Source organism: Bicyclus anynana, chromosome 12 (genome assembly GCF_947172395.1).
Source record: "Bicyclus anynana chromosome 12, ilBicAnyn1.1, whole genome shotgun sequence".
Lineage (NCBI taxonomy): Eukaryota > Metazoa > Arthropoda > Insecta > Lepidoptera > Nymphalidae > Bicyclus > Bicyclus anynana.
The window spans coordinates 14,744,873-14,764,323 of NC_069094.1; the positions used below are offsets into that span (position 1 = coordinate 14,744,873).

The window sequence follows — 19,451 nt, forward strand, 5'->3', positions numbered from 1 at the left end:
GGGTAGGTTGCATACTCCATTGGATCTACGAAATATATTTGCCAATATAACCAATATTCCAGTTGAGAGCCGTGATAGCCAAATGGATATCTCTGCCCTTGATTAAGAGGGCGTAGGTTCGAATCAGGTCCGAGGCTTGCCTCCAACTTTTCAGTTTTAGGAAATTAAATAAGAAATATTATAAACGCGAGAGTTTGCATGGATGTTCGTTTGGATGTATGATTGCATATTTGTTACTCTTTAACGCCGCAAATACTGAATCGATTTGCCAATTAACGCCTCTCATTCAGAGAGGGGGCTCGTGGTCAACAATGAAACGAATGTGAGTTTTTAATGATGCTGATGATGAATATTCCTGTTCTAAAGATTCTCCAATAAGATATCAACCGATGGTCCACTGCAGGACGTAGGCCTTTTGTAGGGACTTTCGAATATCACGATCCTGAACCGCCTGCATCGAACGAATCCCTGCGACTCGCTTGATGTCGTCAGTCCACCTGGTGGGTCAACCAACACTTCGCACTTTTAGTGCGGGGTCGCCATTCCAGCACCTTGGGACTCCAAGGTACTTCAAACTATGTGCCCCACCCATTGCCACTTCAGACCTTTAGTAGACCAGGACCCTTGTACTTACGCTAATTCGCCAGTGAAATATGATATGACTTTATAACTGTGAATAAATCAAGAGGGACGATGGAACGTACATCGAAATTCATGATTCCTCTGTGCTCTGGGAAATGGGCCTTTATGCTAATTTACAGGTGATGATGTGTTATGAATATATCACTAGAGATTTAGATCATAGATCAGCATTTAGTTCTTAATCGTCGATATGTTATTTTCTTTATTGATTTAAAAGTTCTGAGCTCGCGCGCTCCTTTTAACTATACGCCCTTAGGCACGTGCCTAGTTTGCCTTACGGATAATCTGCCTCTGCCTCGTGATCAACACGTTATGCCGATGGACGTCCACTTTAAGACACATGCATTTAGTAGAGACTTCTAAACAGCACGATTCTGGACCGCCTGCATTTAACGACTTCTCGATTGGCTATACCTACTGATACTTACGATATCCACTGACGATTGGGGGTCGACACGTAACCCATTAAGTGTATACCTACTTACCTACTGGAAAATTTACATTTTCTTTAAGTACTCGTATAGGAGGGTCAGGCCGCCTTCTTCATGGAAGAGAGGTTATGGAGTCAGACCAACCACGCTGCTCAAATTCGGGTTTGCGGACTTAGAGTGCGATTACTATCGTCATAGCGACGGCTTAATGAGCTCTCCGAGGCACGGGGGTGTAATACCACCAACTTTGGGCTTACTGGGCTCGAACCCGGGACATCGTGATCCGAAGCCATATAGGCTAACCACTGGACCAACGAGGCAGTATTTTCTACGCATTTCCCAAAATTGAGGTAAGATGAGATAGAAGTAACTACCTAATCACTCAATATGGTTACAGGTAAGAAAGGATAATATAGGTACATACCTACTTCGAAAGGCAGTGACAGGACTTGTAGAGGTAATATTGCAATCAACATATAATAGTAGGAGAGCCCGGGATGCTAAATTTGCAGTTACTCGAGCGTCATGCGGACCGATTGCATTTGGTAGATTAAATTATAGGAAGAATAAATGGTTATTTACTTTTTCGCTTTTAGCAGTGGGAAAATAAATACTTTAAAGGCAATTTATATTACTTTGGCTTGCTGAAATTGTCAGAAAGTTTTAGCCATTAATTAGGAGGTTATTTCCTTCAAAATAAGTAAAAAAATAATCGCGCTCGTAACTCGACAACTAAAATATAAGGGTTTTATTTTGTAACTTTGAAACCCTCCCATTCCATTACGTTACGCTCAAATCGTCAGATTTTCGAAATATGCAGTTTTTAGCTATCAACTCACCTATCTTATCTTAAACTGACGTGCTGATTGAGTATTTCTGAAGTTAGTTTTTTTTTTGGTTGCCCTAAACGTACCCACAAATATTAACGGCTCATACTTGCTGGAGGTACTCAAAAACGTGCAAGGTATAGTCCCTTAAGTTTATCTGCCGCGCTCGAGTAACTGCAAAAATCACCTCTTCGGCTCCCCTACTATAAGCATGTCATATACATATAGTTGTATACTTGACCGAATTGGTGTCGCCTCAACTAGACACCAAAATCAGACAACGCGCTTTACCAGAGCTTCTTTTTTTTTGCGCTCTTGGATCACAGATTATATCAAAAACATACCTTCCTACAGCCGTTCGTATGTTTTTTTTCTGAGGAGAGGAGGTTCTGTCTCCTTTTAGGAAGTCGGTTAAAAATAGTTATTTTTAAACACACTAGGTACATATAAGTAATACCTAGGTATTAAAAGTAGTTACTTACCTTATCCAAATAAGTATTCTTTATTTTTTTAATTTTTTTTTATTTTATTTATTCGGAAGCCAACGTTGTATACAAAAAACTTATGACTAATTAAATATAACATGCAATAAAAAGTAATATGCACCCCACTTACATGCTAACTCAACATGCGTTTATTTTAATACAATTCTTAATTTACCATTAAAAAAAATGAAATAAAAACTAAATCTACCTACCACTAAAACAAAAATAATAACTAATATAATGAAAAAAGAAAATGTAATTACAACAATAATAATGGGAATTAACAATAAGAAATTACATTTAAAACAAAAGCAGAATGCATTTAAAGTACATTATTCATCGATATATGTTTTTTAACTTTACTTTTGAAAGAATTAGTACCGCTATTAAAAATATCCAGATTTGCCATTTTAAAAATATTATTATACGATCTCACTATTCTTTCAATAGCAGCATATCTCCCCAGATTAGTTTTTGTGATTCTTGGCCTAAAAGTTAGTTTATTTTTAATGTGAAATCTAGCATTTTTGTTCGGTACAGCAAGTTTTACCCTATTCAGCAACTCTGAGTTGTCTATTTTAAAATTAACAATTTTGTGCAAAAAACAAAGGTCTATCAAATCTCTACGGTTACCCACGGTTAGTTACGGTTAAAAGTGAAGCCGTTTTATAAAATTTTAAAAGATCATTATACTTGGTTCTTTCCTTCAATATTTTCTTTTATATTATCTTTAAATGCTAAATGTCGTAAATTTTTTTTTTGTACTCTTTCAATTCTATCCTTATGTATTTGATAATACGGATTCCATGCTACTGAACAGTATTCAAGTCTACTTCTGATCATTGTATTAAATAATCATCTTCCAATATATTTCCATTTATACTGTAATTGAACTTGAAATTTCTTTACAGGAAATGGACGACCATTGGTAGCCATAGGCCTCATCTAAGGACTTCAAAACACCACGATCTCGAGCTTCCTGCAACTAATCCAGTGACTCTCGCTTGACCTTATCGGTTCACCTTGTGAGGGGTCGACCAGCATTGTCCTTTCCGGGGCGAGGTTGCCAATAGGTCCATGGTAAATACAAAATTGTGCATGTGTGTGTGGAGTAAATAAATTCGGTTCACTTTTTGCGATGGTTTTGTAGGCACCTAACATAATAAATAATATTATAAAATCTTTGACCCAACAGCCATGGACTCTTCGAACTATTTACCCCGCCAATTGCCACTTCAGATTCACAAATGGTTGAGCAATAATTTTGGTTTCAACTTCCAGTGGCGCCTGTAATAAAATTATGAGCAATCAGTTTCCCTGTGCTGCAAGATTTTGCTCTTGACTTTTGCAGTTACACAACTTAATAATTCGGTACTTTATGTATACAAAGAGCAAACATCATTACTTTATTGAAAATGAAATCATTATGATCAATATTGATAACAATAATTTCAATAACCCTCCTTTGGAAATTAAATTCTAAAAGATGATTTTCGAACGAAACTAGCACAGCATAAACGTCACGTGTCATTCTGTCAACGTCAAACTAAACTGTAGTGTTGAGTCTATTTATTATTCATGAGCTATAATTGTATCGATAAATTAATAATATTATTTAATGACTATATGTATTTTTCTTCAGAATCAAAATTTATATGCCTATGAAAATTCTAGTATTTATCTTAGCTATAAAAGTAAGAAATAAAGTAACCAAAATCAATAAAAATTTTTTTGTAGGAGAACCTAGAATTTCTTTTACATTGGATGTTATTATCTTAAATTAGGATGTCCAGCTAAATTATGTACTTAATATAGATTTAAAAAATGATAATAATTGTAATACCTAGTGCCTAGAGCAAATTATAATTTTACTGTGCTTCTGTCCATGTTATCGTAATTTCTAAATAAATCGACAGAATGGATACTTTTTTTTTTGTAGAAAACTGGTTTAATGGTTTCTCCAACTCCAAAATTTAATTAAATTATCTTAATATAAAAATAAAGTAATTATTGGGAGGTATGAGAAAGTAGTTGTTGTTCTGTCAATAGTGATGGCTGAAAAACATATTTAATAAAAAAAATAAGTATGCTTAAACATTTTCACATACAGTTTTTTAATTTTAAAAAGTCTAAATCACGGTAAATCATTTATCAAATTTTGTAGTTTATTGATTGACTAATATCGATAAAAAGATTAATATTTTGACTGGTAATCACTAGCATTATTAATAGCCAATCAGAGAGCGGTTGGAAATGTCACATGGTGTACACGGAGGGGAAGAGGAAGGTCCGGCATTATGAATGTGAGTGGCGCGTGGGAGGTTTCTGAACGTTTGATGGAACAACTGCAATTCGTAATTCGATTGTCTGTCAACATTTTGCCGTTCGGTGTTGAATTGAATTTACACTACGTCGGCAACGTAGGTAAACTTTAAACTCGTGAAAGTGAGGTGTTGTGAAATAATAAAATGGATATTTATTATTAGTGCGCCTTTGTTTGTATAAAGTGATTATATCTCGCAGAAATAGTTCGAGGTGAGTTCAATTTGCTACAAGTTTTAAAAACTTTACCACTGGTTTGGTAACTAAATAGTTATTACTTCGATACTATATCATTGCTTATCATTTTATCTATTGTCTGCCGAAATCTAATTAGCCTTTTATGGAAAGACATTAATTAGCTTATTTTCTGTGAAATATCCGAATAATGTGTGTTGAAATGAGTTCTATAAACGTAACAAATGACGGGAAGGAAAAGGTTTTGTGATGTTAGAAGTTTTTGTAACATTATCATTTCGTCATATACGAACAGAAGTTAGCATTGTGTAAGTGGAGAAAGAAGGTTATTTTTTTTATTAGGACTTCTCATTGGTTAGGCTTCACCCGACTTTACTAAAACAAGTAAAAACTTTATGAAACTACGTTCATGGTTTCGCGAATATATGGGATGTTATAATATTTATTGAAATAATATACTGCCTTGGCTCTGGTATTGTTGGTTTAGGCAGCACCTCTTTGTGTTATTTCTACTCTTTTTTAAAACATTATAGCACAAGCTAATCATCTGTTGATAAAACAATTTAGGTGCTGAAGATTGACTCCCATACTCAGGGGTTATACTGATTTGAAAGCTGTCATCAGGTTAAATTACTGTTTTAAAACACTTATTTGATGTTAATACATGTGCCACTATTAATAACATAAAACCCAAAACCTATAACTAATAGTATATATATTTTTCAACATAATGAACAGTTTTCCCCTCACTGCAACTAAGTGAAAAGCTTATTGTATAGGAGTCCACAGGTAGGGATTGAACCTTAAACCTTTTAGATTAGTATTTGGCCTTGAGCTATTAGCCTCAATTTAAAGAATTTAGTTTCAAAAGTCTTTTTGAAATACAAAATTTACAAAGAAATCAGCCATGGATACCAAAGATAATATTTTAAATAAAAAAAAATATTTGCAAGAATGGAACCCAAGATTTGTCCATTGAATACTACTGCATCTGATAAGTCATTTGGAACGGCAGGCTATTCTGTAACAACTTTTTGTATAACCAGCAAGTGCAAATTTCAAATTTCTCCATCTTTCTCATTCTATAGTATTGTATTAGACAGAAATATATAGAGGTGAAATCAAAACTCACCCTTGCGAGTTGTACAAAACATTATTACAGAATAACCCTCCAGTACACTAATAATAATAATAATAATAGCCTTTATTAAACAATCACAAATATCTTAAAATTATTTACAAATTTATTTGATTGACACCGGCGTGTTGAGATTGTCGTGCTTTACAGCATAGGCCTCCCCTACACTAAGGACCTCCAGTACACTAAGGACCTTATTAATAAATGTTCCTTAATATCAAACTTGAAGTTCAATCAATTATTAATTTGTGATGTTTAATTATATGGTGTGTAACTCATAAATGGATTGGTGTATATGCTCTTGAGTTGCCAGTATCTAGCAACTCCCTGCAAAACTGCTTGATGTCTTCGGTCCACCTATTGGGTGGTCTGCCAACTAAACTTTCTGGTGCAGGGTTCCAGCACCTAGGGACCCCAATGTCCCCAATGTTAGGTCATCATCAGCATTGGCATGAAACTATACATTCAAAAGTAAAAAATACTTGTTTTATAGTCAAGATTGTATCTGTGCCAATTTTATCAGTTAGGGTTAATAGCAATGCTTTGTTTAAAACAATCCTTCACTCTTCCATTGTTTCGTTTGGTGATAAAACACAATAAAATATCGCAACACTGCCACTTGGCAAGGTTAAATTAGGCAATCTCAGTTGTTTCACAGAATTAACCTATTTTTCATAAAATTATTCATCTTCAAATATTAAGCCTTATTTTCTTCTTTATTTGACTTTTAACATGAAACATTATTTTCATGTTAAAAGAAAATAACATTAATTAAAAAGTAAACAAATTTTTAGCAGCTAGTGTTTTAAAACTTTAAATTTCATCTTGACTTTTTAATATGAAATGAGCTTCTGCTTGGTCCTCTCACCTAATGGTAAGTGTAGATGTGGCCCAAGATGGAAAGTGTTTTCCTAGAAGATTGCCAATTCTCTTGTCTTGTCTTGAGCTCCTCTCAAGACAAGACAAGAGACAAATGATGAAAGACAAATGATGTTTAATTTACTAAAATGCACATAACTGAAAATTTTGGAGGTGCATGCCCTGGACTAGATTCGTACCTACACCCTATGGAATCAGAGGCAGATGTCATATCCACTGGGCTATCACGGCTCTCAATAATTGCTATTACGGAGTTAATCTAATAAGACTTTATGATAAGATTGGCCAGCCATAAGTGTTCTAGAACATTCTATGTTGCTATTGATGGGAGCACTTGAAACAATATAATCTCCACTAGTAATAAATTATAATTGCTCCTTATTATTGTAATTGATTGCAAGATTCGATTATCTTTTAGTGATATCTCTTTATTTATTTATACCACTTTGTTACATTTTTGTAACTTGACTGCATTTTACTTGATAACATTGTATTAGTTACTTTGCGATATTATCAGTTCAATATAATTAAATCTCTATAACTTACTTATAGACCTTGGCCTCACTGAACTGTAGTAAGTTCTATATTAGAACGGGTCTCCAAAGCTGCTCTAATAGTATCTTACCAGATTTGGCTAGGGAGAACAACACGAGTGGAGGAGAGCAGTGTTTATTGATTGTCAAGGAATTCCTTAACCCTATAAAGTCCAGGACTCTGCTTGGAGATTTTCTCTCTGCCACGCGATGGACCCCACACCGGCAGAGTGAATCCATGGAATGCTAAGATATTTGTCTCTTTTGTAACCTTAAGAATCTTGATTAATTTACTTAATCGGGTGCAAGAACTAGGCTGATGCGTGTTTTTCAAGATGCCAATTCACTGATAAAGGTACTCAAGGTGCAAATTTAATGTGTATTTGGTGTGTTAAACTAAATATTCACTGCCTGATGTCTTATTGAAATTCCCAATCACAATATGCTGCTTATGACAATTATGGATTTCTTGCGACTGAATGAGGAATGCTTTTCGTTTCTCATATTTTTACAGCATCCCAGGTAGCTTTAAATGCTCTCGAGAGTTTTGCATCAAAATGAAGGTAAAAAAATATCACCAAATTTTCGCTTCCTCATCGAATTCCTTTGTAACCTGTCGCATAACAATCAATATAATAAAAAAAATAATCAATTTTTCGATAATGAACGCGATAAACGTTTAAGCGGTCACATTCATGTTGATAGTAGCTATCAATCGCATCGATGTGTCATGTACTGATATTGAGAGGCTCGTTATCGGAAGGCGCTCAGTGACTACGTGTCTGCAACACTGTTAACACTGTCGAAACATGGCTGAATATCGCGCAGGTAAAGCCGGCATCAACGCCGAGGCTCAAGCGAGGATCAACAGCAAATACAACAACGACATCGCCCAAGAAACTCTAGAATGGATACAGAAGATCACCGGCTCACCGGAAAACACGTCCGGTGACGTCGACAACCTCTACGAAGTCCTCAAGGACGGCACACTCCTCTGCAACTTGGTCAACAAGTTTCAAGAGGGCTCAGTGAAGAAGATCAACCAATCGACGATGGCATTCAAATGCATGGAGAATATAAACGCGTTTCTAGAAGCAGTGAAGAAGCTGGGTGTACCACCGCAGGAGACGTTCCAAACTATCGATCTTTGGGAGAAACAAAACCTTTATTCTGTCGTTGTATGTCTTCAGTCGTTAGGCAGGAAAGCCGGAAACTTCGGCCTTCCGTCTATAGGGCCTAAGGAATCTGACAAGAACGTCAGAGAGTTCTCCGAGGAGCAACTGAAGGCCGGCCAGAACGTGATATCCCTGCAATACGGATCAAACAAGGGCCAACAGACTGGCATATCCTTCGGCAACAGACGCCAAATGTGAACCCTGTACAGTATTATAATATGTAATTTATTCTTTTTGTATTAAAAATAATAAATGTTTTTTGTAATTTGGTAAATGTTAGTTTTTTTCATTCAAAACTTATCTTTTAAATACGAGTATATATAGTGGTTTCCCACGACTTTGTACGCGTTTACTTACTATATTCCCATTACTTACTTACTTACTTCCTTTGTTATCTATAACTATCACTTTCCTACCCACTTCTCGTTTGTTGTAGATCGTCTCCATCTTCCTATCTACTATACCTACAACATCTACTATACCTATAAATAGAGGAAACCTATCTTTCAATTTCGTAGTTTATGATATTAGTGATTGATGGTTCTGACAGTTATTCAGTGATATTTCACTTTTAGAGGCCCCTTTCCATAAACATTATAGTGTAGCTGAAAAGAATTGGATAACATAAATCTATTTCATATTGCATGTTAAAATAAAACAGACGAGAGATATCACACTGTTAGTACTTAGTACATACAATAAATATTAATTTTTTATCTTTTGGCTAGTTTCGATCGAGTTCTTTTCTCGGTATATGCTAAAAATTAGTATCATTTGTGTGGATTTAGAAGACGGAGGTTCTGGGTTCGATCCCCGGCTGGGCTGATTAAGATTTTTTTAATCTGTCCAGGTCTGGCTGGTGGGAGGCTTCGGCCGTGGCTAGTTACCACCTTACCGGCAAAGATGTACCGCCAATTGATTTAGCGTTCCGGTACAATGTCGTGTAGAAAAAGGGGTGTGGATTTCATCCTCGTCCTAACAAGCTAGACAGATTTCATCTTAGATTACACCATCACGTACCATCAGGTGAGATTGTAGTCAAGGACTAACTTGTAAAGAATAAAAAAAAATATAACTACCTACTAGCAGGGAGTAGGTTATAAATGTTATAAGTAAATATAAATATAGCTGATAATGATAATGATATCATCATTAATCATTTTAATGACCCACTAGATGGTCAGGCCTTGGAGCTTAGACTCACCACTCCAATATGAGTTGGCGAGCCGAGTGATATGTAGTTAATGGATAACGTTCGACTGATTATCACTATCAGATTTGAATGAAGTAAGAAGTAGTTGCAAAACTAAAAGATACCTCTTTTAGTGTCCAGTGGCGCTAACATGCGTCCAGCGAGATAATCTCGTGAAAACAAATAGACAAAGGACCAATGGCGGTGAAAACGAAAATACCGCTACGCTATCTCTTTTATTGCTTTAGGATGAAAGAGAAGAGACTGGGATAACTCCGTCGTCATTGGACGATATTTTGTCTATTTATCTTAACTTTCGTCGCATGTTATCAACAATGTAGTATGATTGTAAAAGCTTATTGTTGAAAAAACGAAGCAGTTGCAAAGGTATCGTTTTAGTATCCTGTATTAGGATTTATTTATTTCCAAACATTTATATATAAGTAGTTTAGAAATGAATGTATGAAATGTTTTGCTAAATTCCGAGAACGGCTGAACCGATTTAAATAAATAAATAAATAAAATAGCCTTTATTAATTAAGATTTTGTACATTTAAATTATGTCCCTAATCTCATTGTGCCTCATGGCAAAGGCCTCCTCCAGCTCCCGCCAGTGTTTCCTGTCCAGAGCTACTCTTCTCCAGAATGGGCCAGCTTCAGCTCGTCTTCCCACCGTCTATGCGGATTTTGTTAATTCTTTCTTTAAGGTAGGGTAGGAGTAGGGATATGGCAGGGGTAGGGAAGAGGCGACCATAAGTCAAAGCGAAGCTTGACCGGGACCGCTTGTTCATAAAAAGTCTACCTGAAATAAACTAATTTATTTCGCCCGCAAGTTAATTGACCTTTGGTATTATCATGTGACAAAAAAGTGTTTTTGCACATTCCCCCATAGCATTTAGAAAGAATGGCGTGATAAAATCCTACAGTAATGGTGGTATTACGTCACCGTGCCGCATATTGATCTAACCTTGCCGCGAATCCGTTACCTGGGTGACTAAAATGTTCTCTTTTTCCTTTAGCCGACAGATATAATATCTATAATATCTGTTTATAAATTTTGCACCGTCTAGGTAACTTAGAAACACATAACAGTATAACATAGAAGAAATACATAACAGTATAATATAGAACATTATAACAGTAGAGTACTCGAGAAAAAGATCAAAGAAGAGATGGTTAGAGTGAGTAAATGGAGAAAGTAGGACAAAGGTTGATAGAAGAGGAAGACTGTTTATGAATTTCTATCGTGGTATGTAATTAAGATTTAATCAATACGTATAACAGTAGGGTATAGGAGCGAAAGATCAGAAAAGAGATGGTTGGAGTGTATAAAAGAAGAGATGTAGATGATAATCTCATGACTTTGAGGTAGATAGAAGATGGCAGACCATTTTTCTAAGCCGACTGAGCTGGGAGAAAGACAAGGATAGGAGAATAAAAGATAAGAAACTGTTTTAACTGTGGAAGTGTTGTTTTATAGTTAATAGTTCTAGTATTCGCTTCAAACTAACAAAAAAAAGAAAAGCCTATAAAGTAAAACTAGCGACATACGAATATCAGCACTAATATCATAGTGATAATTGGAATCGCAATCATTTTGATAAATGTAAATCTATTAGTATCAAACCTATTTATAGTATCTATTATGAAATCGCAAGTTTGTGTCAATTTTATCACTATATAGATAAAGTGGCTCCATAAAGTGAGCTCAACATCACTGTAGATTTGGGCAAAAGAAAGTGTAGTACTTACACCTGACTAGATGTTTCTGTCTACATTATTGGTAGTAGATACGTCTGAAAAGGTGTTATAATTGGGCTTTAGTTCAACCCCTGCATTCTGTAAAGTTACAGCGCTGTGACTTCGCTCGTTTCCATGGCAACTTCGTTGTTAGTGACACTGTCGTTATTGATATTTTGGCATCCTATAAACTTATAGTTCAAATTCGAACAAGACGTGTTGTAGGCGTATAGTTCGTCGACGACTTTGACATTTGATTTGATTTTGACATTTTAATTATTTTTTTTATTATTGTAAATTTTTGGTAAATTATTTTAGATTGTAAGTTAATCTTTTACTTTAAGTTTTTAACCGGACTCTGCAGTGTTGTGAATGCCTGTAAAAGATGGCTGCAGTAGTTCAAGAATTTTGTAACTCACTTATATATAATGTTTTCTGCTGTCATTGTTGGCGTTACAAATAAAATAAATAAATAAATAAAAATAAATAAACGACAGTAAAATAACGGAATCGCAGCCCAGCTCACAGTTGCTGCTCATAGTTGTTCTAACTGACAAATATTTTAAACATATACTTCCAGTTTCATACACAAACGCGTCTTCACTAATAAATAAACCAACTTCCAAAAGTAGAATGACTAAACTAATATTATAAAGAGATAGTATCAATTGGATATGTTCGTTTGTTTATTTGTCTGTACTTGACAGATTTTAAAAATTCTTATAGATAGGTACACTGGTACATTTAAGATATTTTATACCCGTATTCCTCCTGGAACGGGAACTAACCGGGTGAAACCGCGGGGCGTCTGCTAGCCTATAATAAACACATTAAGGGTGTACTTAATTCGCGAAGTGACGTAACTGAAATGATATCATCGATGGATTACGCTATAATAACTTCCTATGTATTCTCGTCTCTAATAACTAAGGATAAGACACTTTAGAGGCTTCTTTTCCCTATTAGCATAGTTTTTCTCTGTTCGATGTCAATAGAGTAGATATATTATCTAATTTATAATTAATCGAGTATTATGCACCGACTACATACGTGTACAAACAATAACGTTAGCATATATTTAGAAACTAAAACAAAGTTGAGTTACACGGCCGAGAGATAAAAAGCAAAAGTTAAGAAAAAAAAAATACTTGTACATCAATTACCAAAGGTAACGTAATTAATCGCACGGCGTCGTTTTGGGTTAAGACATTTTTATTTTCATATTATTGTTATCCATATCTTCGAAACGTGATATTAAATACCGTAAATGTACCTACATAGTATCCCACGTATACGTCTTCAAAATCTCATTGAAATTATTATATTAGATACCTACTCAAGATATTCAACGATTAAGACGAAAATATTTTTTGCCCAACTGGTCCGGCACTTTGGCTCGATCTATGAGCGATGTGTATAGCACCTTCCCATGAAGCGCGGTTCCTCTATATTTGTATGTGTAATGTGTGTATTCAGAGTCGGTACAGACACCCTAAAGCCGGAAGGTGTGGTCACGCGCCAGCAATCGGCGGAACCACGGATGTCCGACCCCTAGTCATGAGTAGCACATTTTGAATTGCTATTTTTATAAGCTTTACCTCTCTTTCTAACACATTACTTAAAACGAAAAGGGAAGTTGACATGAATAAATAGGTATTATCATTTCTGATTAAAACAAATGGACTATCTTTATAGCCTTTTATTTATATTTTAAAAATGCAGTATGGCGTTTGATTATTTATACATATCCCACTTCTGAATCTATTATTAGTATTTGAGAATAATCATACCCTAGTTCTGAATTTTCCAACCATTATTCGAGATTAGTTATATCTAACTCTTGAGTTTCCTATGGGTATTCGAGACAATTCATATCCCACTTCTGAATTTGTATAAGTATTCACAATAGTGGTGTAGCTAGTAATAAAGGCTAACATAGAAGATCATGTTTTAACACTCCTACCACTAAAGGTTTCCCTAAACAGCACGTACCAGTAGAATTGTGAAAGTTTTTAAGCCCGCTTAAACAGTTAAGCCTGCGTTGAAGAAAATGATTCGGCACCTTTGCTCTCAAATATCGTAAATGCTTTAGAAAGCAGGTACTAACTGCTGATTTCCGCCAATCATGCTCGTATAAGATTTCACATCTACAATGTACATACATTTATGCAATTGCAAAACTGTAATGTAGCTGAATCAGTACATTACATAAAAATCAAATTAATAATTAAAGATTTTAAAATCCGACTTCAATCCGATTTCAAAAAAAGGTATCCATACCGATGCGAATGCATATCGCTTTGGGAGCCAAGTCTAACACGACCTTATCCAACACTATGTAACTCTATCATATCGACGCGTGTACTGTGTGAAAATGTGGGTAGTACAAGTTGAAATATCATTTTCTAAAATCTCCCATTTTAGCTATAAAAATTGATTGAAAAACGCTTATCATCTCCGGCTTGACCTATCGGATTGTCATCATATACAGCAAAGAATCCTGATCAGCTTTCAAAGAAAGTAACCCCATCATTATGAGTCTATTCTTTTAGAGCTATGATGTCACAAGCAGACACACAGCTTAAATTAACACGCCATTGGCTTGGCATCGCCGTAAACGGTTTTATTGTTTGCTTTGTTTAAGTTTAGTGGCTATTTTTTTTTTTAAGTCATACCGACTTCAAAATATTCAAACCTTTTTATTTTTTTCATCAGATTTTGCAATATCGAATTTGTAGGCGTTAATTCCCATGTTCCTATTACATGGATATCGATCCCACTTGCGAGGTTTCTCTTGATTTTATGCGGTCTGAGGCAAGGCTAGACGCAACGGAGAAATGTTTCGCTGCCTCACAACGTTTGAAACTAGCTGGTTCACTGGACAATTTTATCCATAGGTAACACAGCTTCTATAGCCGCCATAAAGTGTCTTACGACATAATTAGCTAGATTGCTTTTCTATTGCTGCAATCATACATGGTTATCTACGATGCTGCCTATAATGGAACGCGCTTGGCTAGATGAATTTATTCTTTGACTCGACCCATACTGTAGTCGGTAGGGAAAACGGAAGTTGGAAGGGCATTCCATAACTTAGCAGTGCGAATCCGAAACGAAGAGCCAAAACGCTTCGAGTCGAAGGGAAATAAACTGAACTGCGTATGGATGCAAATTACTGCAATGCCTGGTAATTATAAAAGGGTGAAGAAGGAACTAGATCCTGTAATTTTCCTAGGCACTGTCCGACAGGCAGGCAACCTTTCGGCGATACTCGCGACATTTCCAATTTTGCGTTAGATAACGCTTTGTTACCAATGAGCCGGTGTTGACACAAACATTTACATCACAGTTGCTTATAATTAGTATAATATGTATTTTAATCTCTAATAGGAGTATATTTGAAAGCCTTGCCACAATATGGGTTAATAATGAAATTAAAAATAATACCAACCGCATCAAAATTTGAGCACACTGATACAAAGCCAAGAATGCAAGTTAAAACCTACTACTACTTTTGCAAATATTTAAAACAAATGACAATAAACTATACACAACCATGCATTGAAATATCGATTGTCATCGAAGTGAAACTAAATTGAACATCAAAAGACTGAACTGCAGGCATTAGCTATTGAGGACAAGTAGTCTCCTATCTTTATTGTAAAGAGAATGTCATGCCGGCCGATCACTTATACGGTCGACTCGAGTAGTGAGTTATGAATTATGTTCTAGTAGATAATTTCCATAAATTTACTTTATGTTTGCTTGTTAGTTTAGTGTACGCAAACACTAATAAGTGGTTTAAAATATAAAAAATGCCTCACCTGCACAAGATCTGCTCACAATCAAAGGAATTAGATTTTTGGACAGTAGACGCCTCTTACCGACTTCTTAAAAGACAAGAAGTTCTATTTTATTATTGTTTTTTTTGATAAGATAGAAGTCGTTTTATTTCGCGACAGGTTTAAGGTTCAACATTTAAATAAGAATAAACAACCGGCTGTAGTGTTATGTCAATGTATGTTTATTGTCGTTCTATCGTTCCATAACATCGGGAATGTACCGTTCTTTGAAAATAAATGTAGGTTACACTGTAAGTTCACTCGACAATCTAAACATGTATCTATTAGCGACACTGGCCTTCGCAGTTTTGAGTAAAGCACATTTATATTACCTATCTAAAAATACTCATGTCTGTGGTCCTTAAGCAAAGCTTCTTCTAGTCCTGCATTGCGTAAGTATGCAAGGCTCGTGCACCGTTAGCCAATCGTCCGGAGATTATCTCCGCTAACGGCATGACATCCGCCAACGCGCGGCGAAACACGTTGGCCGCGGACGACGGAACGCCATTCCCATAATCATATTGCAATCATCGGCGTGTGTAAAGTGCCATTGCAGCATTGTTGATCTATACTATTATCCAAGTTGTTCCTTCATTTGAAAGTAGCCTTTTGTCAACATTGACACAAAGACAGATACTGCTGCAAACTGGGCTTGCATAGCCAAATATACCTCATTTTGTGAAGGCCGATTTAGTCCTATTAAAACTGGTAATTGGTACGGTAGCCATCTTTGCACCGTTATAGCTTTGGAAGATAACAGGTAGAGACTGTTAAAGTTTAATCTTAAACAGTGTGTTTCGAAGCATTACCTGGAAGGATCCCTAACGAAGTTGTCACGAAGGTAGAGATATGGAGTCTGGAGACATGATTCCTATCAAAAATGTCGAAAACTTACGTTTGTACTTTGAAATTTGAAGATCTGGACCCTTGAATCGTACTAACTTACAAAGCTACCACGGTCTAAACTTTATAATTGTCTACCGTAAAGTATTTACTTATGGCAGGAGAATGGGGTGACGAACTTTCTGCCTGCATAAAATGAGAAATGAATATTTCAAGCCCTCCATCTTTTCTTTTGGGAAATTGTTAACATTGTCATTTTCTTCAATGACACCTGATGTTTCATACACTCTGTTTGTACACATGTCCGAGATTAGATGTCGTTGAAAGCCGTCAGATACGCGAAAGCTATTAATTGTTTTCAGCACTCAACTAGGTGGACAGACGGTAAGTGCTGACAAGTATTTAATGTTTAGAAAGTTGACATAAGTGGTCACATCGTCTCGCACTGCGACCTAGTGACTTGTTTTATAAGATGTATCATTATATTAATGACCATCATTACCTGTTTAGCAATTACATAGCTTCAAAGTGCAAGGCATCTCGATGGGAAAAATTGAGACGAAATTTTTGAGCCGTAAATAATTAGTCAAATAAGTGAATTCTCTAATCTATAATGCTGCTCTACCAATGTGAACTTCAAGGCTGACTGCGTACTTATGCTGTCTGTCTAGCTTTTCGTTTACTACTTGCTCTTATACATTGTCATCATCGTCGGGTGTATAAAAGTTGTGATTCAATTATTTAAAATATTGTTTTCTAAAGATATTGATGTAAAAATCAAACTTTTGTATTACGTCGAAGTAAAAATCTTTGCACAAGATAGCACATTGTATACGGATGTAAAGACGTAACATAGTGGACGTATACAAGATGTTTTGGAGCGTTATGATAACTCGAGCATGACTGCCACAGTTTATGCAATGATTGTTTAACGATTCCAACATTTGGGGAGGTTGGACTCCGCGATTTTGAGAAAAAGTACAATTTTCATTTAACAGATAAACGTAGACGTACGAAACGCTAAACTTGTAAAATACATGTTACATAGAATTTGGTTTGTCGCAAAGTCAATAGATTTGTTAACGGGGAATTCAAGGCGTAAGGAAATTAACATAAATGGATGTCGAATTTAACACCTATCGTATAATAAACAACGCAAACTCAAGCGAGCCAAATCGATTGTTAAATAGAGAACTATATAGATAAAACACTACCTATAATCCTTATAATAGATAAAAATAATACACGAGTAGTCCGGCTTAGTATAGTATCACGAACCAATAGCAACATTCCAATTAAAACCCAGCCACATTTTCTAGATCTAGTCCAGTAATTTTAGGGAATTAAATCTCCAATCTGAAAAAAATTTCTAGTGAGCTGAATTTTTTATACACCTTTAAGTTACAAAGGTCAAAAGGGCACGAAAGTCAGTCTCCGAGAAATAGGTCGCGAAATATTTGCATAAATCTGATTTTCGTGACCTTTTGTTCTTTGTAACTTTATTTAGCCGGCACGATATCGATGTCGATTTTTTAAAATAAAGGTGTATACAAAAATTCAGCTTACTAGGAATTTTTCCCCAGATAAAACCTAAAACGACTGGACTAACCCGGAAGGAAATATTTAACACTCTTAAATAACTACCTTCTAGATCTAGATGTACAAAATCATGTTCATTGGCTAGTTCAACACGCAATAATAGTTGCAGAGTATCTCATCTACAGATATGTTGACCTTCATACACAGTTTAACATACGTTAATATTTAAATTAGCATTCATAATGCTCATTAATTGTTTAACTGGAGATGTGGCTTGTCTCAATTATAATTTATACTTAAGATAATAAATACTTCATATTCCTAATTTAATTGCAGTTTTACCTTTTTGTTTTTTATTAGAACAACACACGTCAAGTACATAGTACATGGATGACGTCTGATGACGTATGTTAGGTGTATTTGCTATGATAATTAATTTTGTACATAATATTATTTGAGTAACAAAGATTAATCCGTAATTGGATTTTACAATGTCATCATCATTCTCATCATTATCAACCCATATTCGGCTTACTGCTGAGCTTGAGTCTCCTCTCCTTGAGAGGGGTTAGGCCAATAGTCCACCACGCCGGATTGGCACATTTTACAATGTATCGCGGTCAAAATAGTGTATTTATGCAAGACTTGCAAGAGTGAATCTCTTGCAAGTCTTGCATAAATACTCGAGCTGAAAATTTACATAAACGTTTGAAACATTTAAAAAATTGTCTCAAATTTCAAAGTCCCCATCAGTCACAGATGTAAAAAAAATTATGCAAGGCCAATCTTTCGGTTTGCATTTTTAGCAAAACGTTTAAGTAGGCCAAAAAATACCTATGTCTCTGTCTAAAAGTATCTCTACTTTTAAGGCTACATTGGCAGGGCTAATGTTAACTCTTGTGCTTTTATTGGTACAAATAATTCTTTCGGGATAATTTGTTTGTGTTGAGATGTACATTGTATAGATATGAATCTATACGCATATGTGACATTGACACCTGCAACTGCGTAATTTCTATCTCTCATCGCGTCACATATCCGCGTATAGGGGACTGATTCAATTGATATGGCCCTGTGCGCCCCTGGGATGATTTATTCGTTAACCTGTAATACACCGATATAGATTGAACTAATTGATCGCATCAACTGTACATGATCGTCAATTGGTGCCATATCATAAGTCAAGTTTGGTACTTTTCTGTCACGTGTTCTTAATATATGATAGTATATAAGGATACTATAGTCATTTGAAACGGCGTGTATTATGAAGTTCCTCACTCTAGAGCCCTGAACAAGTAGAGCGTTCACTGACGAACTTGTATGAAAGAACTGATGAGAATGGAAGAAGCAAGTGGAAAGACGTGGTTTATGCCTTCCCCTATAGGAATGACGCGTGATGGTGTGGTATTCTATTATCAACATTGTAAAAAATTAAAATCAAAAAAGGAATATGTAAAAAAATAGATAATAACACGATTGTGTAACAAAACAACGAAATATCTTTTGTTGTATTTTTACTCATGGTCTAAAAGTTGAAAGATTGTTAGATTATGCTCCTTCACAGTCTCTCGCTTAACTATAATTATTATTATGATTTATTTTCATTGTCCTAGAACTATTGATTGATAAATTTGATTGTTAACTGGTCTATACTTATCCTAACCCAGA

The 19,451-nt window shown here is 35.4% G+C and overlaps 2 protein-coding genes across 2 annotated transcripts in view; both read left to right on the forward strand.

Annotated features, from left to right (window-relative positions):
* The first annotated feature begins 4,674 nt into the window (after window positions 1–4,674).
* LOC112055051 (myosin heavy chain 95F) overlaps window positions 4,675–19,451 on the forward strand; it is a 58,605-nt gene continuing 43,828 nt past the window's right edge. Inside the window, exon 1 of the mRNA XM_052884777.1 lies at window positions 4,675–4,920. The gene's annotated coding sequence lies outside the window, so the exon portion shown is untranslated. The remainder of the gene's footprint in view (window positions 4,921–19,451) is intronic.
* On the forward strand, window positions 7,042–8,898 carry LOC112055052 (myophilin-like). Its single transcript, XM_024095039.2, has one exon. The coding sequence runs from the start codon at window positions 8,262–8,264 to the stop codon at window positions 8,823–8,825; it is 564 nt and encodes a 187-aa protein (XP_023950807.1). The 5' UTR covers window positions 7,042–8,261; the 3' UTR covers window positions 8,826–8,898.

Excerpts from the sequence above, each read along its gene's own strand:
- LOC112055052 (XM_024095039.2), top strand. The coding sequence starts at position 8,262 with ATGGCTGAATATCGCGCAGGTAAAGCCGGCATCAACGCCGAGGCTCAA.